Source organism: Garra rufa, chromosome 20 (genome assembly GCF_049309525.1).
Source record: "Garra rufa chromosome 20, GarRuf1.0, whole genome shotgun sequence".
Classification (NCBI taxonomy): Eukaryota; Metazoa; Chordata; class Actinopteri; order Cypriniformes; family Cyprinidae; genus Garra; species Garra rufa.
The window spans coordinates 23,488,731-23,513,678 of NC_133380.1; the positions used below are offsets into that span (position 1 = coordinate 23,488,731).

At 34.6% G+C, this 24,948-nt stretch overlaps 2 protein-coding genes across 3 annotated transcripts; one reads left to right on the plus strand and one right to left on the minus strand.

The window, feature by feature from the left end:
• Window positions 1-1,504: 1,504 nt before the first annotated feature.
• Window positions 1,505-11,453, minus strand: twf2b (twinfilin actin-binding protein 2b). 2 transcript variants are annotated; one of them, XM_073825734.1, is made up of 9 exons: window positions 11,429-11,453; window positions 9,697-9,774; window positions 7,976-8,154; window positions 7,725-7,820; window positions 5,318-5,431; window positions 2,571-2,690; window positions 2,204-2,354; window positions 1,978-2,099; window positions 1,505-1,841 (listed from the first exon to the last, which is right to left on the minus strand). In XM_073825734.1, the coding sequence occupies exons 1-9, from the start codon at window positions 11,451-11,453 to the stop codon at window positions 1,674-1,676; spliced, it is 1,053 nt and encodes a 350-aa protein (XP_073681835.1). In that variant the 3' UTR covers window positions 1,505-1,673. The 2 variants fall into 2 exon arrangements, with proteins under 2 accessions (XP_073681835.1, XP_073681834.1); XM_073825733.1 differs by having other exon boundaries at window positions 2,571-2,707; window positions 5,317-5,431.
• A 4,159-nt stretch (window positions 11,454-15,612) lies between these two features.
• Window positions 15,613-22,777, plus strand: rpusd4 (RNA pseudouridine synthase D4). The gene is made up of 7 exons (XM_073825732.1): window positions 15,613-15,941; window positions 16,034-16,199; window positions 17,604-17,808; window positions 17,958-18,051; window positions 21,271-21,421; window positions 22,061-22,158; window positions 22,353-22,777. Exons 1-7 carry the CDS (start codon window positions 15,777-15,779, stop codon window positions 22,548-22,550), a joined length of 1,077 nt encoding a protein of 358 aa, XP_073681833.1. The 5' UTR covers window positions 15,613-15,776; the 3' UTR covers window positions 22,551-22,777.
• Window positions 22,778-24,948: the final 2,171 nt, after the last annotated feature.

Sequence of the window (24,948 nt, forward strand, 5' to 3'; positions counted from 1 at the left end):
GTATTAATAGTATCATCTCTTTACTCCTTGTCAGTCTAGTTTCTCATTTAGTTCTTTTGTAGCATTTTGGATTTTTCTTTTGTTTGTTATTTTTTTTGACCCTGTCTTGTGACCGCCTTTATTTTGTTCTAGCTTATTCTAGCTTTTAGTTTAGTACTTTGTTTTTTTGTTTTTGACTTTTTCCAGTCTAGTTTTTTTGGGTTTTGTTTCTAGCTTTTTGGTTTTATTTTCTTTTGTTTCTTTTCTTTTCCCCTGTTATTACAGTTTTAGTTTTTTTATTGTTTTTTTTTTTTTTTTTTCCCTGTGTGTTCTTGTTGTCTTGTTCTGTATCTTTGTGTTTGTCCTGTTCAGTGTCTTGTCTGTCCCCCCTGGCGGCTGCTCTCTGGACCTGGCTTACTGGACTGGTGGTTGTAGCTCTGGACCAGGCCCTATCGTTAATGCTCCATCTCCCTGACCCTGCTGCCCTGCCTTGCCTGGGTCCATCTCTGCTGTCTCCTGTCGTCTGTCCTGCCTCACAGTCAAGAACTTCCACGATCATCACCTCCCTGTTTGCACTCCCGTTCACTCAATAAATGTTCAATTTCCGCTCATTCTGCATTTGGGTCTTTTTCTAGTGTTCTGCGGAGCCAGACCGTGACAGAAGATAAACACAATTTTAGTACAGTTATGCAATTTTATAATATTTTAGTATGTTTTAGTAGTGTTTTAGTATGTGGGTTAAAATTCTGTAATGTGTCGAGGTCGCTACCAAAACATTACTGTCACTACCGAAAATGTGCAGTCATAACCAAAATGTTTTGTAAAAATAAATGATATCGAGTCATCAACTAAGATTGTATGATAGTGTTTAGTTCAATGTATATTCAAACTAATGAATCCCTAACTTTGAAATCAGTATGATTAACTTTATACCTTTTACAAAAAAATTTGATTCAATATACAACAAATCTCATAAATCACACTTGAAATATTGGTAAAATTGTAACTGTTATTGATTTACATCTGGAAACCTTTTAATAAATAATAAAATAATAAAAATATTTACAAGGTAGATGTAAGCAAAATCTTAATAGGTCAATGTAAGCCTTCTTATTAAATTATATATTACTGTTTCAGTAGTGACAAATTTGGCGAGAGGACAAATATTCCAAAACTTTTTGAAAATACAATTTGAGAAGTAATGTGTACCTTGGATATTATACAATTTGCATACATACAAACTTGTGGAAAAACTCTGACTTTGCAGCAGTTCTGTAGAATGGCCCATATATTCTTTGTAAACTGCAATTATAACTAATCATTTTTTGCTTAATGTAACACCTGACGGAGATATCTCAGTAAACATTATATGCTCTTTCAAATGGCTGAGAGGCCTGTTATATTAACTAAACATAATGCAGCTCCTTAGTCAGACAAAAATGAGATATAACAACAGATTAATGGATTTTATTTCAACTTTTCAACATAAAAATCATCTAAACAACACATTTATGTGGCCTTGAAAACCATGTGAGAATGTGTTCCAGAGTGAAAGAAGACTAGTTAATATCTAACATAAAAAATAATAATAACAATGAAAAGGATAGCTCAGACAAGAAATAGGCTACAGGCTATTAAGGGTGAAATTAAACAAGTGCATTAGGTGTCATTTTACATGTTTTGACTGTATAATTCTAGCTCTCATCTCCATTTTCTCCCGCTCCTCTGATTAAACGCTTGTTCCCTCGTTTCCCTGTAGGCCCCTTTGGCTTGGTGAAGGCTTGTTTCAAAGCATGCTGCTTCGGGTAAACCTCTTCATACAGGAAATCCTCTGTCAGGCACTCTCCACTGTCAATCTCCATCTACACATGACATACAAATACATTCAGAATGTGGATACGTATGAGTATTTAATTGAAAGCAAATGTCAAAATGTTCAACAGCTATCTTAAAATGCGTACTTTACAGTATTGGGATCAACTGTTGCTGTTAGTGTACCTTTTTGGCGATCTCTATGTGATAGTCTCTCTCAACCTCATCCAGTAGTCGATTCTTACAGCTGGAGTACAGCATCCTTTCTTTGATGCTACAACTATTCCCAGGCATGGAGTAGATGAAAACTGGTCCACATATTCAAACACAAACATGACGAACATTAGATTTGAAGAATCTTTAGAGGCCAACTCTGATACTGGCAGAAAATAGTTCATATCTTGGCACTAACCTACAGCTTCCAGTGCCTGTCCTTGATGGGCGTGTTTGTACAGGAAAAAGTGGTATCGTGGGGTATCAGTGGGGATTCTGCTTGGCAGCTCTTTGGTCTCTGTGGGACTGGTGTGGACAAGCTCAATTGTCTCTCGCTCGGTGTCCAGCCTCTTCAAGATGATACAGTAAAAAGTGCTTTGTTATTGGGCTTAGAGATGATATGGAGTGCAGCAGGCATAATTTTCCATGTGATCATGTAAAAATGTACACTTTTAAAAGAAATTAATACTTTTATTTAGCAAGGATCCATTACCATGATACAAAGTGACAGTAATGACATTTATGTTACAAAACTTCAGATATATGCATATGTATGTAGAACTTACTAGTTGAATGTAATTGACGCGTTTGAGTTTAAGTTGCTGTAAAGCGTGTTTAGCCTCTTCTTGCAATGGAAACGCCAAACCCTGCAAAGTTGGATTTTTACTCTCCACACTGATCTCTGTCTGTATCGAAAAAACATATAAGACACATAAGGATATTATTTACAGTTGAAGTCAAAAGTTTACATACACCTTGCTGAATCTGCAAAATGTTATTTTACCAAAATAAAAGTTATTTTTTATTTAGTACTGACCTGAATAAGATATTTCACATAAAAGACATTTACATGATACAAACACTCACTGATGCTTCAGAAAGATAACACGATGCATTGTAAGCCAGGGATGAAGATCAGGGTAAATTTAAGTTATTTTGTTCTTTGGGGAACATGTAAATATCTTCTGTAGCTTCTGAAGGGCAGAACTAAATGAAAAAAATATATATTATATTTAGGCAAAATAAGAAAAATGTAGACATTCTCATTCCGTTCAAAAGTTTTCACCCTCCGGCTCTTAATGCATCGTTTTCCTTCTGAAGCATCAGTGAGTGTTCGAACCTTCTGTAATAGCTGCATATGAGTCCCTCAGTTGTCCTCAGTGTGAAAAGATGAGTCTCAAAATCATAGAGTCATTTTTGGAAAGGGTTCAAATACACAAAAATGAATTCTATAGAATAACGGGTAACACTTTATAATAACTATCCGTTATAACTAGTTAATAGATCATTAATAAACTGTTAGTTAATGGGTTATAAATGACTTGTTAAATAGCAGTTAATAGTTTGTTAATTATTTATAACTATCCGTTATAACTAGTTAATAGACCATTAATAAACTGTTCGTTAATGAGTAATAAATGACTTGTTAAATAACAGTTAATAGTTTGTTAATTATTTATAACTGTGCCTTATAGATAGCCAATAGATAACTTACAAGCTGTTAGTTAACAAGTTATAAATGACTTGTTAACTGTATTTTAATGATTTATAACTATACCTAATAAATTAGTAATAGATCACGAACAAGCTGTTAGTAAATTATTTACTAAAGACTTGTTAAGTATCATTTAATAGTTTATATATGTTATTGGGACGTTATTCTAAAGTTGCAACTATTCTTCATTTATTAACTGTTAGTAAATGAGGAATAGTTGCAACTTTAGAATAACGTCCCAATAACATACATAAGCTAATAACTAACACTTAACTAATACATTAAGACACACTTTACAGATCAGTTGTTCATAGTTAACCATCTACTAATAAAAGTGAAACATGGTAGAACAGCAAATGGATCGCCGCTGGTTCACTCAGTATAGAGGGTCCAAGGTGTGATAAAACATGTTCGTATCAATAATGCCAATGGCTAGATTTTTATTTATTTTGTTTTCATGTTTAGCACAAAAAATGCCCAAACCTCAGAAAAGCCTATGGGTGGAACAAGGTTGAGGTACAAAAATTGTGTATTTTAAATATCACATCAAATTTCTGTAGCTTGAACTTGTTCCATCCATTGGCTGTTCTACAAAGTACAAAGTCACTGGTATTAGTAGATGGTTAACTATGAACAACTGATCTGTAAAGTGTGACTTAATGTATTAGTTAAGTGTTAGTTATTAGCTTATGTATGTTATTGGGACGTTATTCTAAAGTTGCAACTATTCCTCATTTACTAACAGTTAATAAATGAAGAATAGTTGCAACTTTAGAATAACGTCCCAATAACATATATAAACTATTAAATGATACTTAACAAGTCTTTATTAAGTAATTTACTAACAGCTTGTTCGTGATCTATTACTAATTTATTAGGTATAGTTATAATCATTAAAATACAGTTAACAAGTCATTTATAACTTGTTAACTAACAGCTTGTAAGCTATCAATTGGCTATCTACAAGGCACAGTTATAAATACTTAACAAACTATTAACTGTTATTTAACAAGTCATTTATTACTCATTAACTAACAGTTTATTAATGGTCTATTAACTAGTTATAACGGATAGTTATTATAAAGTGTTACCGAATAACGGGCAGTTTAACTGTTCAAGACAAACAAGGGACTAATGAACACTACACAAAAAACTCTGCGGATCATTCAGGTAACAACACGGTATTAAGAAGCCCCTTTCTAGCCCGTACTCATCTAACAACGCCTGATATATGGTATTTTTGAGCACTTCCTATGTCGATCTGCCTCCTTAGGATGAATCACTTGTTGTATTCCCCAATTGTAAGTCGCTTTGGATAAAAGCGTCTGCTAAATGAATAAATGTAAATGTAAATGTAAGAATCAAGTGTACGTAAACTTTTTAACTGGGTCATTTTTATAAATTGTCAGTACTAAATTAAAAATACTATGCATTTTGTATGATCCCTCTTATTTTGGTAAAATAATCAACATTTTGCAGATTCTGCAATGTGTATGTAAACTTTTGACTTCAACTGTATATAAAATGTTAATCTGTAACATTAACATTTCTAATAATTTTGCAAATAGTGAGCTGAAGCTACCTTTGCTTGTCCACTAACAGTGGCAACTCGTCTCCGCTCGTCCTGAATAGAAAAGTAAAAAAAAATTTGTGAAAATCTCCTTAATACTTAAGCACTCGAATACAAAATCAATCATAGGACACTTACCCGTGCCACTCTGTCCTGTTAGTTGCATTATTAAGAAATACGTTTGTTTATTAGATATTAATATACAGGCAGACAAGCTGTGAGATATCAGGTATTTACACATTTTTGACCTTCCTCACCTCTGTTATTTTAATCTGGTGGAGCTGTTGCTCAGCAGTAGTGAGAGGGGCTGGGCTGGAAGAGGAGGACATGTGTCGTAGATAACCTTGGAAACAGACGTCTTCCTGCAGGTCAGAAGAGTAAATAGTGCTTAGATGACACATCATCACACCTATAAACATGTGACCTGAAGAAACCTGAGCAAAGGTGAGTGCAGGGCACAAAAGAACATAGTAGGTTCATTGTTGTAAAACCAGTTATGAAAAATACATTTTAACAAAAGGTTTCACCAAATAAAGTTACATTCTTAAAAATAAAGGTTCCCATTTTTTGTCTTTTTTTACAGCAATGCTATATGGTTATAAAGGTATCCTTGAGTATTAAGACTTGGCATGGCTTAATATAATGTAATGATATCTCTTACTGAAATTTGTAGTAGAAAACCTATGAAAGATTTACATTAATTCCAAAACATCGTTTTAGACGATGCGCCATTATTTTGATGATGTAAAATGGTTGCACTCGATGAGCTACTGGCGCTACCTGTTGCTATTTTTACAGCAACACATCTCTGAAAATAAAATACTGATATGATGACCACAGCTACTGAATGAGCTTACAGGTGGTAATGGATATAAGTGGATATAATGGATATAAGTGTAGACTGTAAGTGTAGAACCAAATGCCCTACTATCGATTTTTCCCACAAGCGGTCTAAACATCCCCTGATATCGAGTGAAATTCGCGCTGAGAAACACCTTCAGTGGCCGCGGCGTCATGACAAGCGTGGACATGTTTACTTCCTGCCAGGATGACATCTAGCGTTTCTTGTCTCTGCCATTGGTAAACACTTTCAGTAGCTGTGGTCTACTAAAAGCCTCAAAGGCATCAGGGCTAAAGTGGAGAGAACAAAGACGCAAGTCTTTAGGAAGTTTTATTCATCCACAGTCATCTTTCCATTCTTTTCTCCTCTTCTTATCGCTAGGAGTGCAACCATTTTACATCATCAAAATAATGGCGCCCCCCATAGTCCAAAATATGTATAAAACGATGTGGATTTTAAATTAACGTAAATCTTTCATGGGTTTTCTACTACATATTTCAGTAACAGACATCATTCATGTTATATTAAGCCATACCTGGGGTTCACTTTAAAGGTTCTTCATGGAACCACAAAGAATATGAGGATTTTATGCAAAGCAGAAAACAAATGCAGGTAATTTGGCAGGAAAACACTATTCTATTCTATTCTGTTCTGTTCTGACTAGTCAGTTGTCCCAGGCATCACATAATTATAAATAATAAGCTATTAATTAAATAATCTTTAGGGTTAATCATAGAATTTCTGCAATCAGATTCTCTAAATGTATTGTTTTTTTGTTGTTCCTATTTGCTCCAAAAGCAAAAGAAAAAAAAGTCTATGAGTGTTTCCATGACTATCCAAAAAAAAAATCATGTCCATCACATTTTCTTAGTTAAACATTACTTAAACATTCTAATTTATATTTTTACATTAATGAAGTAATCAATATTCTGTTTATTAAGGCCAAGCATGGATCTAATCAAGTTAGCGTTTTTAAGCATTTTATATTTATTCCAACATAATAACTCAAAGCAGTAACAATTTAAACAATATATTTTATTTGTGAACTTAGGTTCAGCTATTCTTTTTAATAGTTACCTTTTAACTATTTAAAAAATTTTCAGATCATCAACCAATAAAGCTCCATAAATATTGGTTAACAGACACGGAAATTTACTTTAAATGTCACCAAGCTGATTACTCACTATAAAAACTCCCAAAGATCATGTTTTCAGGTCATTTTAAGTCTTATTTTGATGTTGTGATTTTAGTGATTAAAGTGATTATATCTAAGTGTGTGAGTTGTTTACGTTTTTAAATTAGTCTTCTCATTAACGCTATTATATTGTTCATTCAGACTGATTCACGAATGCAGAATGCGCACGAACAGGAGGCGGGATTTATCACATGAACCAATCACAGCCAAACATAACCAGTATTATCAAATCGTATCGCGATGGAGGCATTGCCTCCTCTCACATGACTTTCCCCCATTCATTCTCAGTTACCCCCCACCAAACTCACCACACACTTTTTTAGGGGGTCTGTTAAAACTCAAGGGGCTCAGGGGAGGTGAGAGAGATGCGGACTCCTGCTGTAATTTTACCTGCTGGTGTCACTGTTGCATAATGTCTCTTTTAAAAAAAAGAGTGTTTTATACATTTTGTAATGTTATATTTTGTAACATCGGTGTTGTTTTATTTTTGTACTATGAATTTTTCTCATCTAATAATTTGAGGAGATACTGCCTCCCTTGCCTCCTCAGAGGAAACGCCCCTGATATATATATTGTATATTTTTATAAAGTGAAAAGTAATAAACCCCTGTCTACACACCTGGACTGTTCCAAACAGTTCATCATTGAGGTGACTTCCTCCAAACTCTTTCTTCAGTGTGGCTCGGGTAGCAGCATACACCATCTTTAACCTCACCTGTGTAGTGCAGAATGAATGGTATTGTCACCCAGAAGGGTAATTCACAGTATTTTAAACCCAAGGGAACTACAGGGAAGATTATTTATAGAGTATGAGGGTGAGAGTTTGTATTGAGCGTACACATTTCACTTTATCATGTGTTTCCTACTTACTGGTGACTGGTCTGGTGACCAGGAGATAAACAGCCACTCATATCCCAGCTGGTTCTGTGAGTCGAGGCGGTAAAGGATATAACAGGGTTCTAGACCGTCCAGCATGGGCAGGACACATGCGTCATAGTCCTGATCCCAGCTCTGAGACACCTCTCTGTACGCTCCCAACACCAGCTGCTCTGAAACACACACAGACAGATACACACACATACACACCTTATAACACACACCCTAACTACTCGGAGTGGCCCCAGATAAATGAGCCGACTATCACTATTGGTCCAAAAACAGCACGGTGCCATGAAGCTGTTATCATACACTGCATGTATAACATTCCACATTTATCTTAACATTTACTTGACATTCTTTAGGGTCAACAAGTGACTGAAATACATCTGATAGGATAAGCATATGCACTTTTTGCATTACAAATGCAAAACATTAAACCAAATGCAATGTATTTTAGAAGAAAAGCACACATCTATAAAAAATATTGTAAGGTTTTAAATTACCTTTAATATCTGATAAAGCTGCAATTAAAAGAAATTTGCACCCAAACACTTTTTTCTTTTAGACAAATACAATCAGAGTTTTATTCAAACTTGTCCTGGATCTCATGAGCTTTATAATGGCAGTGAATGGGTGTTGAGATTTTGAAGTCCAATAAAGTACTCCCATCCATCATAAAAAACACGGCTCCAGGTGGTTAGTAAATGCCTTCTAAAGCAAAGTGTTGCGTTTGTGTAAGAATAATATCCATATTTAAAACTTCACTTCTTACTCGAGCTTACGCTACACCTACATCCTTGTCATCTGATGGAATGGCACTCTCTCGTGAATGTGTGTACGAGAGCGGAAGCTAGAGATTACGGTTTATGAAATTATTTAAACAGATTCACTTTAGAAGGCCTTTATTAACCCCCTAGAACAGAGTAGAGTACTTTTTATGATGGAAGGATGGACTTTATTGGACTTCAAAATCTCAACACCCATTCACTGCCATTATAAACCTTAGAAGAGCCAGGACTTTTTTAAATATAACTCCAATTGTATTCGTCTGAAAGAAGAAAGTCATATTCACCTAGGATGCTTTGAGGGTGAGTAAATCATGGGGTAATTTTTGGGTAAACTATCCCTTTAAGTGCATTTAAAATATATTACTGAATAGCACTCTACAGCTGAAATTTTTATCAAGTGGCCTACTGACATGTGCTTTAGTATGTTAGTTCACACATCAAAATAAAGGTAGCATGACAGATGATTAAAACATAACAAATTAAAATAAATTAAAATTCAAATTTTAATTTGACTACTGCAAAATGCGCTTTTTTAAAGTGTACTTTAAAAAGTTTCAAGAACCAGTCATGAACGTATAATCTTAAATTGTACACTTAAATGGCCTTTTATTAAGATTTGAAATAAACTACAAGTTCACATTCAATAAAATTAAGTAAAAAAACCTTACTAAAATTACCTTTTTGGTTCAAATAAATAGCAGAAATTACTGATATGGCCAGCCTATGATATTCTAAGTAATATTTTAGAACCTGAATTACTCTACAGTGTGTTAGATTTTTTTTTAAACATTGATGTGAGGCCTGATTAATTAATTGGCAAGGGTAAATCATATTTTTGCTTAAACAAATCCATCCTGTGGGTACTGAAATACTAATATTAAACTACAGATACAGATGGTCTCACAAACAAATGTTCCTACTCACCGCTCCTTATAACAATCTTCACCACTCTGATAGCTCCTCTTTTCGCCTTCACGAGGAACTCTCTCAAGTCTGGAGTTGCTGGATACAACAGAGACAGGATACAGTGAATAAACCTAACAATTATTTTATGCCACAAACCTACATAGTATACATACAGTTGGAGTCAAACGTTTACATATACTTGATTCTTAAAACTGTGTTGTTAACTGATTTTTTTTTTTTTTGTGATAGTTGTTCATGAGTCCCTTGTTTGTCATGAACAATTAAACTGCCTGCTGTTCTTCAGAAAAATGCTTCAGGTCTCACAAATTCTTTGGTTTTTCAGCATTTTTGTGTATTTGAACCCTGACTGTATGATTTTGACATCCACCTTTTTACACTGATGACAACTGAGGGACTCATATGAAACTATTACAGAAGTTTCAAACACTCACTGATGCTCCAGAAGGAAACACAATGCATTAGGAGCTGAGAGGTGAAAACTTTTGAACAGAATGAAGATGTGTACATTTTCCCTAAATATCATATTTTTTTTCATTTAGTACTGCCCTTCAGAAGCTACAGAAGATACTTAGGGATGTTTCCCAGAAGAAAAAATAAGTTAAATTTACCCTGATCAATTAATACATTGTGTTTCCTTCTGAAGCATCAGTGAGCATTTGAACTTTCTGTAATAGTTGCATATGAGTTGTTATATAGTAATTGTTGGAAAGGGTTCAAATACACAAAAATGCTGAAAAACCTAAGAATTTTTGGGACCCCGAAGGAATTTTCTGAAGAACAGCGGCCATTTTAACTGTTCAGGACAAACAAGGGACTCATTAACAACTATCACTAAACAAAAAAACACCGCTATGGATCCTTCAGGTAACAACACAGTATTAAGAATCAAGTGTATGTAAACTTTTGAACAGGGTCATTTTTATAAATTCAACTATTATTTTCACTTGTAGACTATATGTAAATGTCCTTTATGGGATAAAATCGTTTTCAGGTCAGTACTAAATAAAAAATAACATGCATTTAGTATTATCCCTCTTATTTTGGTAAAATAATTAACATTTTGCACATTCTGCAAGGTGTATGTAAGCTTTTGACTTCAACTGTACATAGTATTCTTACATTAGATCACTAAGAAAATTGACTGAAACAAAGGAAATTTTACACTGCTTCCACACTGTGCGGCCTGTGCCTCATTCTTGGCCTCACCATGGTAACAGGGCATCAGGACTCATAAATGATGTAGGTGCAGGTGAGATGGATGAGGAGCGGCGCTTCCGCCCGTAAGCTTAAATTACCTCCCATCATCATTCACATAAAACCCTGCCTAATATTATCTCTCTATTTTAAACCTATATAACTATATATACCATTATATGTAGTTTAAAACCAAAAGATAGTTTGATAAAACCCAGAATTAAGCAGAACTATCAATATAGTAACTTTTTATTTTTTAAACATATAATTCCATTTGCTTTTAGATGTACACATTTGCACACGGACTCTATGGAAATTTAAAAAGTTTAATGCAAAGATTTTTCAAATCTAGAGCTTTGTTCCAAATGTGCCTCTATTTAACTTTATTGCATGTCTTTATAGTTTATATTACACTTCAAACTCAAAATGCATTATTTTCTTTCACTAAAAAGAATAAAAATATAAAATGATTACTCTAAATTGTATAATCCACATGGACTGCAGTGTACTGAAATAAAGATCTCATTGTGCTCACCATGGATACCCGTCTGGTGCGACATCCCAAGTCCCGTTGATGCTCCAGCTCAGTCCGAATTCCAGTCGAAACTCCCACGTTGTCCTCCTATTGTCTTCAGTGGCACTGCTATCTGTGCCCAGCAGTGTGGTCCAACTCACTTCCGTACAATGACATCAACGCCCCTTAAGCATCTTACCTGGGGAATCCTGTTTGAAACTCGATCTGCGGAACTGAGGAAGATGTGTAGCCTAATATTACACCTGTCAAGGGATGGGTTCCAGCACACCACCTATCTAGTATTATTCACCCATCACCAGTGGCCCTTATGGGGTATAAAGTGGATGTCAACATCTGATATCTGTGATGAGCTGCATGAGGCTTCTCTAGTGTAAAATAAAAGGAAACTGAGAGTCTGGACACTGGACATTATCTGTTTGTCTCCGCTCTTCTACAAACGGTTATGCCACGCTCCATTTGTGAAAAGAAATGGCACATTATCACTCACAAACATCGAGGACCTGATAGGAGCATATGAACCAGAGGCCTGTGGGAGCTCAAATTCCACCAGGCTGTCATGAGATACCATGCAGGCGGCTGCTGACCCCCAACCAGCAGGACAGGCAGTTCATTTAGACGACCTAACCAGCTATCGAAAAGCCGTTTCAGACCGTCAAGGTATTCTTTAGACCACTCTTAGAGATTTAGCATGAGGTTTGAGATTTGAGCAAAAGGAAAGATGTTACTGTGTTCTAAAAAGTGTTTTTGGGGGGTTTATTGCATTAGAGCATATACCAGACAAAAAGGTTTAAATCTGATATTATGCATTTGTATAAAGACAGAAAGAGAGAGAACATACCTGTGAGTTTTTTAGTGCTGGCTTCATGTTTAATTCACTCAGCTGTGAGCACAAACCCAGCCATTATTCATTATTCACGCGCAGCCCTCCCTTCAAAGATATACACATGCTCTGCACACAAAGATTCTCTTTCTTCTTCACACCACATTTTTTTAATATAAGATATTGGACTATAGACTTGTCCGTATGCATTGCTAGACAATATTTAAGAGGAACATGCCTTGTTTTTTAGACACCTATAAAGGGATAGTTCAACCAAAAATGAAAATTCTGTCATTCTGTCACCCGTAAGACCTCCGTTCATCATCGGAACACAAATCTGAGAGCTTTCTGACCCTGCATAGACAGCAATGCAACTGAAATGTTTCCAAAAACACTGTAAGGACATTGTTAAAATAGTCAACCATAATTTTACGAAGCTATGAGAATACTGTTTGTGTGCAAAGAAAACAAAAATAACATCTTTAAGTCACATACCTCCGCAATTATCGAGAGTACCATGACACATGGACTGTTTTACCAATGTCCTTACAGCGTTTCTGGGCCTGGGAACATTTCAGTTGCGTTGCTGTCTATACAGGGTCAGAAAGCTCTTGAATTTCATAAAATATATCCTCATTTGTGTTCTGAAAACGAATGAAGGTCTTATGGGTTTAGAATGACACGAGGATGAGTAATTAATGACAGAATTTTAATTTTTGGGTGAACTTTCCTTTTAAGAAAGCATGAATAATGACAAACGTTATACTGTTGTTCGTATATAATTTACTGACAACTAAGGCCAAAGTCCCTTTTAAAGTACAGTGCCTTGCGAAAGTATTTATACCCCTTCATTTTTTTTTTCACATTTTGTTATGTTGCTGCCTTATGTTAAACTACTTTAAATTACTTTTTTCCCACATCAATCTACACTCCCTACTCCATAATGGCAAAGCAAAAAATAGGTTTTTAAAATTTGAGCAAATTTATTAAAAATAAAAAACTGAAAAGATCCCTTTGCATAAGTATTCATACCCTTTTCTGGGACACTTGAAATTTAGCTCAGGAGCATTCATATTGCTTCTAGATGTTACTACACTTCGAGTGGAGTTAAACTGTGGCAATGAGTATGATTTAGAAAGGCACACACCTCTCAGAAAACGTCTAACAGCTGAAAATGCATATCAGAGAAAAAACCAAGTCCTGAGGTCAAAATAACTGCCTGTAGAGCTCAGTGACAGACTTGCGTTAAGGCAATGATCTAGGGAAGAGTTCAGAAAAAAATCTGCTGCATTGAAGGTTCACAGAAGCATGTAGCCTCCATTATCCATAATAGAGGACGATTGGAACAACTAGGACTCTAGAAAATGTCTGACAGAGCTTGAGAGGTGAAAAGGTGAGGCAAAGAATGGCAGATAATTGCCAAATGCAGATGTGCAAAGCTTGTCACATCATACCCAAAAAGACTTGAGGCTGTAAAGGTGCTTCAACTACTGAGTTAAGGGTATGAATACTTATGCAATGTACTTATTTCAGTGTTTTATTTTTAATAAATTTGTAAAATTTGCACATCTGGTTTTTGCTTTGTCATTATTATGGTGTATGGAGTGTAAATTGATGTGGGGAAAAAACTAATTTAAAGCAGTTTAACATAATGCTGCTACAAAACAAAATGTGAAAAAAATGAGGGTATGAATAATTTTGCAAGGCACTGTATATTTAAAGTCTTTGCTAGAGCTGAAATCTTGTTTAGAACTATAGTTCCAATAACAATTTTTATGACTCTCATGTGATGGTTCTTTGTGAATCAGGAACATGCAGCGTGCCCAATCGTCTGATTCTCCTAACAGACTCTCATGAGCCAATTCCAGTGAAACATTTTGTGGATAAAATATGTGAACATGTTTTGGTTTGTTTTGTATTTTTATGTAATATTTTTATTCATAAGTGAGATCAGTATGATTTTTAATGTTTTAATTTTTGTTATGCTCATAAGGCTGCATTTATTTGATCAAAATTGCTGAAAAACAGTAATGTTGTGAAATATATCAATGTTGGAAACAGTTGTGCTGCTAAATTAATATTTCTTTTGGAACCTGTAAATATATTTTTCAGGATTCTTTGATGAATAAAAAGTTAAAAAAGAACAGCATTTATTCAAAATAAATCTGTAAGTCTTTGTTATCACTTCTTTTTATCAATTCAACACATCCTTGGTCAATGAAAGTATTAATTTCTTTTATTTATATATATATATATATATATATATATATATATATATATATATATATATATAAGTATCACAAATCAGCATATTAGAATAATTTCTGAAGGATCATGTGACACTGAAGACTGGAGCAATGGCTGATGAAAATTCAGATTTGCATCACAGGAATAAATTACATTTTAAACCATATTCACCTAGAAAACAGTTATTTTACATTGAAATTATATTTTTGCAATATTACATTTATTTCTGGATTTTTGATCAAATAAACACAGCCTTGATGAGCATAAGAAATGTCTTTAAAAACCATTAAAAATCTTCTGAACAGCAGTGTATTTATTATATATTTGTTTAATATCACTCTGCCCATGTCTTTTATTTTGAATTGCACTAATATCAGACATCCACTAAAATTACCTTTTTTTGGTGAAAAGAAATTTCTCAAATGGCTCAAAAGCAAAATTAGTTTGTATTTATCTCAATGACATTTATACATGTTAAGTATGACTTGAGCGTCCAAAATACTTATTGGGGTAGCTGTATCATATATATTTATGACCAACCTAATAACATTCCTAGTAACATTTTAACATTAATTACAAACTGATCTGAGGGATGACTCATGAATTGTGACCCTGGACCACAAAACCAGTCATAAGAGTACATTTTTGAGATTTTGAGAATTATATATTTTTGGTTTGTTAGTATAGGACTATTTGGCCTAGATACCAAAAATCTGAATCTGAGAGTAAAATAAAAATCAAAATACTGAGAAAATCGCCTTTAAAGTTGTCCAAATGAAGTTCTTAGCAATGCATATTACTAATCAAAAATACATTTTGATATATTTACGGTGGGAAATTTACTAAATATATTCATGGAACATGATCTTTACTTAATATCCTAATGATTTAAAAGAAAAATCGATCATTTTGACCCATATAGTGACTTCATAATTCATATATCATATAATGATATAATACTTGAAAAAGACTCAATTGTTGAATCAAAAACGTAGCGTGTTCAGCTAATTCGATTCCTGAACTAATCTATTGATCTGATTTTTCTGATGTAATATATTATAGCTGATCACGCTGACCAATGACTTTTATTTTGAACTGTTGTTCATTCAGTGGTACTTCATGCTCATCTGGTCGTTTTACTTATGTGTTATGTGTTCAGTTTGTTACTTAGCTTTAGCAGTGACACTCACATTTTAATCGGACAAATACGCCTGTGAGTACTGTAAGATCTCGGGGCTCAGGTTTGGTGGAAAGGGAGGTTTGAACTACTTATCTGTGAAAATGCGACATACACGTGAGCTGACATTTACGATGCTTCTGAGAGCGTATGCTACAGCTTCAAAGACAGAGACTGTCGCTTCTAACGGGAAAACAGGACTTAAAGCAGCAGATATCGCGAACAAACTCCGGAGTGAAAAGGACATTCGAGCAAATGACAAAAACGAGGTTGGCTACGTTTGTTTATGCATGTATACTTTGACTTAAGTGTTTTTATGTGCAACCATTTAGGTTCCGTCTTTTTTCGTTCCTCTCCAAAGGTTCCGGTCTCACCTCTACAAAACAGAGTAAATGAACTCAAACAGTTCAGTCAGCAGCTACAGTCTGTTCACCCCAGTGTGCTCGCAAAAGCTCTTTATAGAGGCATTCTTTATCAAGACCAAAACATAATCGCCATAAATAAACCATATGGCGTGCCTCTGCATAGTGAGTATTTGATGTCTCATTAAACCTCTAATTTTTGATTAAATAAATGTACACACTAACAGTCAAACGTTTTTGAACAGTAAGATTTTTATGTTAATTATATAGGTTTTTTCTTCTTACCAATTTGATATAAGTACAGCATAATAGTAAAATGTTGTAATATTTAAAATAACTGGTTTCTATTTGAATATATTTTAAAATGTAATTTATTCCTGATTTCAAAGCTGAATTTTTAGCATCATTACTCCAGTCCTCAGTGTCACACGAGTCTTTAGAAATCATTCTAATATTCTAATTTGCTGCTCAAAAAACATTTATTATTATGTTGAAAACATGCGAATAGAAAGCTCAGAAGAACATAATTGATCTGAAATCGAAATCTTTTGTAACTTTATAAATGTCTTTATCATCACTTTTGATCAATTTAAAGCATCCTTGCTAAATAAAAGTATTTCTGTAATTTCTTTCCCAAAAAGCGTCTTATAGTGTATCATGTTACAAAAGCTTTTTATTTCAGATAAATGCTGATCTTTGGATCTTTGTGTTCATCAGATAATTCTGAAAAAAATGTACTCAACTCTTTTAATATTGATGATAATAATAATAATACCTTTTTTGCATAACAATTTAGCATATTTGAATGATTTCTAAAGGATCATGTGACACTGAAGAAATGATGCTGAAAATTGAAAGCAGTTATTTTAACTAGTAAAAATATTTCACAATATTACTGCTTTTGCTGTATTTTGGATGTAATAAATGCAGGCTTGGTGAGCAGAAGAGACTTCTTTAACAAAAAAACATTAAGAACCTTTGACTGGTAGTGTATTATATTTTGTTTCAATAATATTTATTCTATAATACTTTGTATTTTCACAGTACTAACAGTATTCACCTTTAAATGATGCACTCATTTATTTCTATATAAAATATACAAAATTAATACAATAAGTAATTTCAAAGTAATTTCAGATGTAACTACTTACTATTAATAGGTTTTGCATTTGGATATTTTTAGATATTATTAAATCATGGCTGAGTTATAGATTGTACTTCAAAACATTGCTCTATATTTTTTGTACATTTGATATATGTATTATTTATTATCGCAATCATTTTTTACGGTAAAGCTTACAAGTCACTTTTTTTTAAAACACATTTGTTTGTTTTTTTGGTGTGTGTTTATATTGTAAGTGTCACAAAAGTCCACAAGTTTCATACCATTCCAATAAAGTAAAAAACGTTTTAAAATTTAAAATCCAAAATGTGTTTTTTTTTTGTCTAAAATGACAGAAGACCACCAGGTTTAAATAAAGTCCATATAAGTGCATGCCCATCATGATTGCAGAATATAACATTGGATATACTAACATGCTCTTTAATTTCCTTGCTCCATTCTCATAGATGTAGATGGCATCAGAAACAGCATTGTAGAATGTCTGCCTTTGCTAGCAAAGATAACTGATGGCATGCAGGAAGGATCGCAACTGCACTTTTGCCATAGTCTGGAAAAAGAAAATACTGGTGTTTTAATCCTGGCTAAAACAGAGGAATCTGCTGAACATGTTCAAACACTCATCAGATCGCACAAAGTGGAAAGGAAATACTTGTAAGTTAAACTTCAAAACCCGCACTTTTTGTCTTACTATCACTAAATGCAGTTAGTTTGATAGTAAACCTCTGTGGTCTCTCATTACCTTTTGCTTAATGATAATTGATTCTCTTGTACATTAAACATAATCCTATTTGTTTGTTCAGGGCGGTCACTGTAGGTGTGCCTGTTCCATCTGAGGGAGTGATTGACATTCCCATTATAGAGAAGGAAGTCACGGGACCTCAGCCGCACTTTAAGGTAATATAATGTACAGTCGTGGCCAAAAGTTTTGAGAATGACACAAATATTAGTTTTCACAAAGTTTGCTGCTAAACTGCTTTTAGATCTTTGTTTCAGTTGTTTCTGTGATGTTCTGAAATATAATTACAAGCACTTCATACGTTTCAAAGGCTTTTATCGACAATTACATCACATTTATGCAAAGAGTCAGTATTTGCAGTGTTGGCCCTTCTTTTTCAGGACCTCTGCAATTCGACTGGGCATGCTCTCAATCAACTTCTGGGCCAAATCCTGACTGATAGCAACCCATTCTTTCATAATCACTTCTTGGAGTTTGTCAGAATTAGGGTTTTTGTTTGTCCACCCGCCTCTTGAGGATTGACCACAAGTTTTAAGATCTGGGGAGTTTCCAGGCCATGGACCCAAAATATCAATGTTTTGGTCCCTGAGCCACTTAGTTATCACTTTTGCCTTATGGCACGGTGCTCCATCGTGCTGGAAAATGCATTGTTCTTCTCCAAACTGTTGTTGGATTGTTGGAAGACGTTGCTGTTGGAGGGTGTTTTGGTACCATTCTTTATTCATGGCTGTGTTTTTGGGCAAAATTGTGAGTGAGCCCACTCCCTTGGATGAGAAGCAACCCCACACATGAATGGTCTCAGGATGCTTTACTGTTGGCATGACACAGGACTGATGGTAGCGCTCACCTTTTCTTCTCCGGACAAGCCTTTTTCCAGATGCCCCAAACAATCGGATAGAGGCTTCATTCGAGAATATGACTTTGCCCCAGTCCTCAGCAGTCCATTCGCCATACTTTTTGCAGAAGATCAATCTGTCCCTGATGTTTTTTTTGGAGAGAAGTGGCTTCTTTGCTGCCCTTCTTGACACCAGGCCATCTTCCAAAAGTCTTGGCCTCACTGTGCGTTCAGATGCGCTCACACCTGCCTGCTGCCATTCCTGAGCAATCTCTGCACTGGTGGCACTCCGATCCCGCAGCTGAATCCTCTTTAGGAGACGAGCGCTGGACTTTCTTGGACGCCCTGAAGCCTTCTTAACAAGAATTGAACCTCTTTCCTTGAAGTTTTTGATGATCCTATAAATTGTTGATTTAGGTGTAATCTTAATAGCTACAATATCCTTGCCTGTGAAGCCATTTTTATGCAACACAATGATGGCTGCACGCGTTTCTTTGCAGGTCACCATGGTTAACAATGGAAGAACAATGATTTCAAGCATCACCCTCCTTTTAACATGTCAAGTCTGCCATTCTAACCCAATCAGCCTGACATAATGATCTCCAGCCTTGTGCTCGTCTACATTCTCACCTGAGTTAACAAGACGATTACTGAAATGATCTCAGCAGGTCCTTTAATGACAGCAATGAAATGCAGTGGAAAGTATTTTTCGGGATTAAGTTAATTTTCATGGCAAAGAAGGACTATGCAATTCATCTGATCACTCTTCATAACATTCTGGAGTATATGCAAATTGCTATTATAAAAACTTAAGCAGCAACTTTTCCAATTTCCAATATTTATGTAATTCTCAAAACTTTTGGCCACGACTGTATTTATAAAAACGTTCATATAAAGTGATTCATAATCCCTTTATAATCAGTGGATCCTCTGTAGTGAATGGATGCCATCAGAATGACCGTTTAAACTGCTGATGAAAACATCACAATAATCCACAAGTTATCCACAACACTTTAGTCCATCAGTTAACATCTTGTAAAGTGAAAATCTGTGTTTGTAATCCATCATTAAGATGCTTAAAACTTCAAACAAGTCCTCCATCCATTACATGAGGCTCTATAAAAGCAGACGGAATCGTGAAATTCAGTCATAAAAATTTAATTTAATGAGTAGTGCGGAATGTTACTGAAATTGCCAAATTTGCAATGAATAAATTAAAGGTAGGTCAGTATGCTTAAATCAAAATGCGATATGGACAAGTGTCTTTGAATATTAAGCCGCAAACATACTATTTAAATTTGAATCCTGCATGTTCTGCATGTCTCTGTGTGAATGAATGGCGCGGACGCGGTTTTGTTTGTTATACGCATACTGAAGCGCATAAGATGCTCACAGTTTCAGCCTCTGCCGCCTCAGTATATGAGCACATAAATACATAAACATAATCTCTAGAACTGCTCTGAAAGTCACTTCATGAGCATTTTACTGTTTCTTTTGAGAAAAATTATTGTTGTATCATATACAAACAGAACCTAAAGGTCTTCACAGCACCCCGTCAAAATAAAAGTTTGGTTTAACTTGAAGAAACTGTGACAGAAATATATGATTTAATGTAATGATAGTACTAATACTAAAATTTGTATTAAAACATTACGTTTTAAGAAGTATTTATTAGAAAAATGTAAATACACAACACAGTATTTCTGGAAATAAATAAAATAACACTAAATATTTTGTAAAAATTAAATCAATTAATTAGAGATGCTTTTGATTAGTAAAATTAAATGAAACCATTAAAATGGAATATAGAAATTCAGTGGAAAACATGGAATTTGTTCAAAATAAAAGTCATTTCATAGTGCCTTTAAAAATATACAATTTATTAAACTTTTAATAACTTGCTGATAAACTGTATACTTTTCATGATTAAAATGAATTAGATATGCTTTTTGATATATGTGACCCTGGACCACAAATCATCAATCATAAGTAGCACGGGTATATTTTCAGCAATAGCCAACAATACATTGTTTTATACTTTTATGCCAAAAATCATTAAGATATTAATTAAAGATCATGTTCCATGAAGATATTTTGTAAATTTGCTATCGTAAATTTATCAAAACTTAATTTTTGATTAGTAATATACATGGCATGGTACATAGTATTTTAATGTAAAAGGACAACAACAGTTTCTTTGTTTCTATTGCTTATAAACTGATATTTTGACCAGAGGCAACAGTTTAATGTTAAAACACCCTTACAAACACACAGCTTTTGACTTAACATAATGTTAATTGATGGCTTGAGTGGTGTGCATTACTTGTGGACTATTGCAATGTTTTTATCAGCTGCATGGACTCTCATTCTGATGGCACCCATTCACTGCAGAGCATCCGTTGGTAAGCAATTGTTCACAGTAAGATAAATAGATTTTTCATTTCATGCTGATTTTAAAAATAATTTGATTGATTTAAAAATCTTCTCCAAATCTCTTACTTTACTAGAATTAATATGAAGTATATATGTTTATTCTGCTTAGATGGGTCTGAGCCCATTGTTCAAAGTAAGTGAAGAGGGAGATGGAGTGACCAGAGTGAGAGCTCATCGGCAGGCACAAAGTGCAGTAACACAGTATCGGGTTCTGGACAGCACCAGCGGCTGCAGCTTGGTGGAACTGCAGCCTGTTACAGGTATTGACTGACCATGACTTCTGAAAACCATACCTCACTCCTAACTCTGCCCTATGTTTGCTAATTGTTATACAGCCGGAGGTTAAAAAACTTCAGGGTAAATGTAACTTATTTTGTCTTCTGTGAAATGTGTAAGTATCTTCTGTAGCTTCTGAAGGGCAGTACTAAATGAAAACAATGTGATATTTATGCTAAATAGGAAAAAGGTAGACATCTTTATTCTGTTCAAAAGTTTTCACCCTCCAGCTTTTAATGCATCGTCTTTCCTTCTGGAGCATCAGTGAGCGTTTGAACCTTCTGTAATAGTTGCATGTGAGTCCCTCAGTTGTCCTCAGTGTGAAAAGTCATTTTTGGAAAGGGTTTTAATTCACAAAAATGCTAAAAAACAAAGAATTCTCAAGAACAGCGGGCAGTTGAACTGTTCTGGGACAAACAAGGGACTCATAAACAACTATCACTAAACAAAATAAAGCAGCTGCGGATCATTCAGGTAACAACACCGTATTAAGAATCAAGTGTATGTTAACTTTTGAATGATGTTATATATATATATATATATATATAATGTAACATGGTATTTTTATTCATGTAAAGGAATTCACTTAAGCATATGATGACCAAAACCAATATGTGTTTTAGGTGTGAAAAACCAACTTCGAGTGCATATGGCTCTTGCTTTGACCTGCCCCATTCTTGGAGACCACAAATATGCTCACTGGAACAAATTAGCACCACAGGTATGATAAATACAAGTGTTGTAGCACTGGTTCCTCGAAATACAGTTTTACTAGTGTATTTATTGAGTCTATGAACATAGTAAGTGTTGTGTTAATAATAAATAATCAAGAGGCGATGTAGTGTTTTCTTGAGACATGACTCATTGTCACGTTTGAAGACTGAACACATGTGGGTCTCACATTTCGGATTGCAGAAGCTGCCAGAGGGCATACTGCGACGGCTGGGCCTGGTGCAGAGTAAAACACGATACCTCCCTCTTCACCTGCACTGCCGAAGGATTGTCCTGCCAGGGCTCAAAGGTCACGGTGACATTACAGTGTCCTGTCCTCTTCCTAAATACTACACCAACACCTTGAAGAGACTACAGATCCCACTACCGGGAAAAGAATGAGATGGATCACAACTCCTTTTGAAAAAGTATTAGATCTGTATTGAGAGGAAGAAGAGGGCTGACTTTGACTGTAGAAAAGGTCAAGTACAAACTGGACATTTGTTTGTTGCATATTCTGAAAGTTTTCTGTCCACACTTTGTAATAAAAGGCTGTTTTGTGACGAAAAATTTCATTTTACATGTAAATAAAGTAATGACTGAAAAGCCCAATGACTTTTTCATTCATCTGTGATTTTCTGCATAAAGCTTAATGATGACTTTACTCACCCCAATGTCATCCAAGATGTTCATGTCTTTCTTTCTTCAGTCATAATAAAATGAAGGTTTCTGAGGAAAACGTTCCAGGATTTTTCTCCATATAGTGGACTTCAATGGGGATCAACAGGTTGAAGGTACAAATGGCAGTTTCAATGCAGCTTCAAAGGGTTCTACATGATCCCAGTTGAGAAATAAAGGTCTTATCTAGCGAAACAGTTGGTCATTTTCTAAAAATAAATTCAAATTTATATACTTAACCACAAATGGCTCTGCGTCCACGACTTCAAGCATTACGCCTTCACGTTGGAAATGTCACACGTGACATAGGCGGAAGTACAGACCCAGTGATTATAAAGCGAATGTGCAAAGAAAGTCAAACGCCCTTTACAAAAAAGGTAAAACGATTTTGGACGTTTTTGAAGTTGGAGGAGAAAATGAGATAGCTTTTTTTTACCCTACCTTTTTGAACCAAAGTACACTGACGAAGAACTAACCACTTGTGACCTTTCCAACGTGATTATATAATGCGTGAAGCAGGGTTGCCAGGTTTTCGCAACAAAACCTGCTCAATTGCTAGTCAAAACTAGCCTAATGGCATTTTGAGGGGGGTCTCCCAGTAAAAATCACATTCCAGGGGGTAAAATACACATTTTTTGCAGGGGTTCCCCCAGTACAGTTCGCATTCCAGGTGCTAAATATAACGTTATTGGGGTCGTTTCAACTCACGCACATAAAAACCACAATTTTAAAGTAGCCCAACTTGGCAACACTGATGTGAAGTCTAGCCAGTGCGAGATGAGCATTTGTGGTTAAAAAGTATGTACATTTTTATTTTTCTTAGAAAATGACAGATCTTTTTGCAAGATAATACTCTTACTCCTCGGCTGAGATCATGTAGAGCCCTTTAAAGCTGCATTGAAACTGCTATTTGGACCCTCAACCCATTGATCCCCACTGAAGTCCACTACATGGACAAAAATCCTGAAATGTTTTCCTCAAAAACCCTAATTTCTTTTTATCTGAAGAAAGAAAGACATTGTCTTGGTTGACATAAGAGTGAGTAAATTATCTGGAAATTTTTATTCTGGAGACTCTGGAGACTCAAAGAACTCAAAGAAGATTCTTTGAAATTAAACAAAATGACAAATTAAAATATCTTTGAGTCTTAGTTTTTTAATTCTTGTTTTGTCATATTCTAAATTATTCACTTAGAGGTTTGCTTACGCCCCTTGGTTGACTTTTTTGCAATCTGTTACACATTTTAGGTAATAAATTCAGATTACTTTTGGAATACTTTTGATTTGTTTATCACATTGATTTAAATAGTATCATTTTGTACCATAATGATGTAAAAACTGCAAAAAGTAAGAAAATATGTTCCATTCATTGTAATTTAACATGATGTGCATTAAACATATTATATCAAGGTTTCTCTAGGGTTCATAAAGGAGCTGCAGGGGGTTTGTGAGCTTAATAAAAAAAGCTAACAATTAATTAAATCATAAAAAATTCAAAGGAATAATTTTAAAACAAAGTCCCTTTCAAAGGTATTTCTATAGTCTTTGTTTAAAAATAAAACATTGTAAATCCAGTGGTCAAATGCTGTGTCGCCACCAGACGAATAACTAATCTAGGTGTAAATGTCCACAAAACTAGACTTTCTGAATGTATATAATCGGTAAGATATTTTAGAAAGAAAAATTAGGGAGAATCAATGAATTATGAGTAATTTATTGCTATTGTGTGAATAAAATGTAATCATGTAATCCATAAAAAGTAACTAGTTTCATTACAAGTATTTTAAACTGTAATTTACTCTAATTACAAGTACTTAATTTTTGGAATCTGATTATGTAATTCTGATTACATGTAATTAGTACTACCTAGCTCTAGTATTTTTTATAACAAAGATAACCATTGGCTAGTATTGTAATACTGGCACAATCCTTGTGCAAATTCTTTGCATTAACAACTGTGTAAAGTATTGCATTCAATTCAATAATGCATGTGATAATAGTTTTGTGAACTACTTACATAGAAATTTATTCTGTTGCTGTGTTATTATTGAGGCCCGTGTGTGGTTGTGACACAAAACTGCTCAGAGACTGCAGAAAGGGTCAAAGACGACACATACAGGTAA

Bases quoted from the DNA above. Each gene is read 5' to 3' on its own strand.
- twf2b (XM_073825733.1), bottom strand. From the start codon at position 11,453: ATGTCGCACCAGACGGGTATCCATG. The intron at 2,708-5,316 runs TCAAAAATGTGT...TATGTGTCTTAT, and splicing joins AATAACAGAGGTGAGGAAGG to ATGTTTTTTCGATACAGACA. The intron at 2,100-2,203 runs GTTAGTGCCAAG...TATGTGGACCAG, and splicing joins ACAGGCACTGGAAGCTGTAG to TTTTCATCTACTCCATGCCT.
- rpusd4 (XM_073825732.1), top strand. From the start codon at position 15,777: ATGCGACATACACGTGAGCTGACATTTACGATGCTTCTGAGAGCGTAT. The intron at 16,200-17,603 runs GTGAGTATTTGA...CCATTCTCATAG, and splicing joins ATATGGCGTGCCTCTGCATA to ATGTAGATGGCATCAGAAAC. The intron at 17,809-17,957 runs GTAAGTTAAACT...TTGTTTGTTCAG, and splicing joins AAAGTGGAAAGGAAATACTT to GGCGGTCACTGTAGGTGTGC.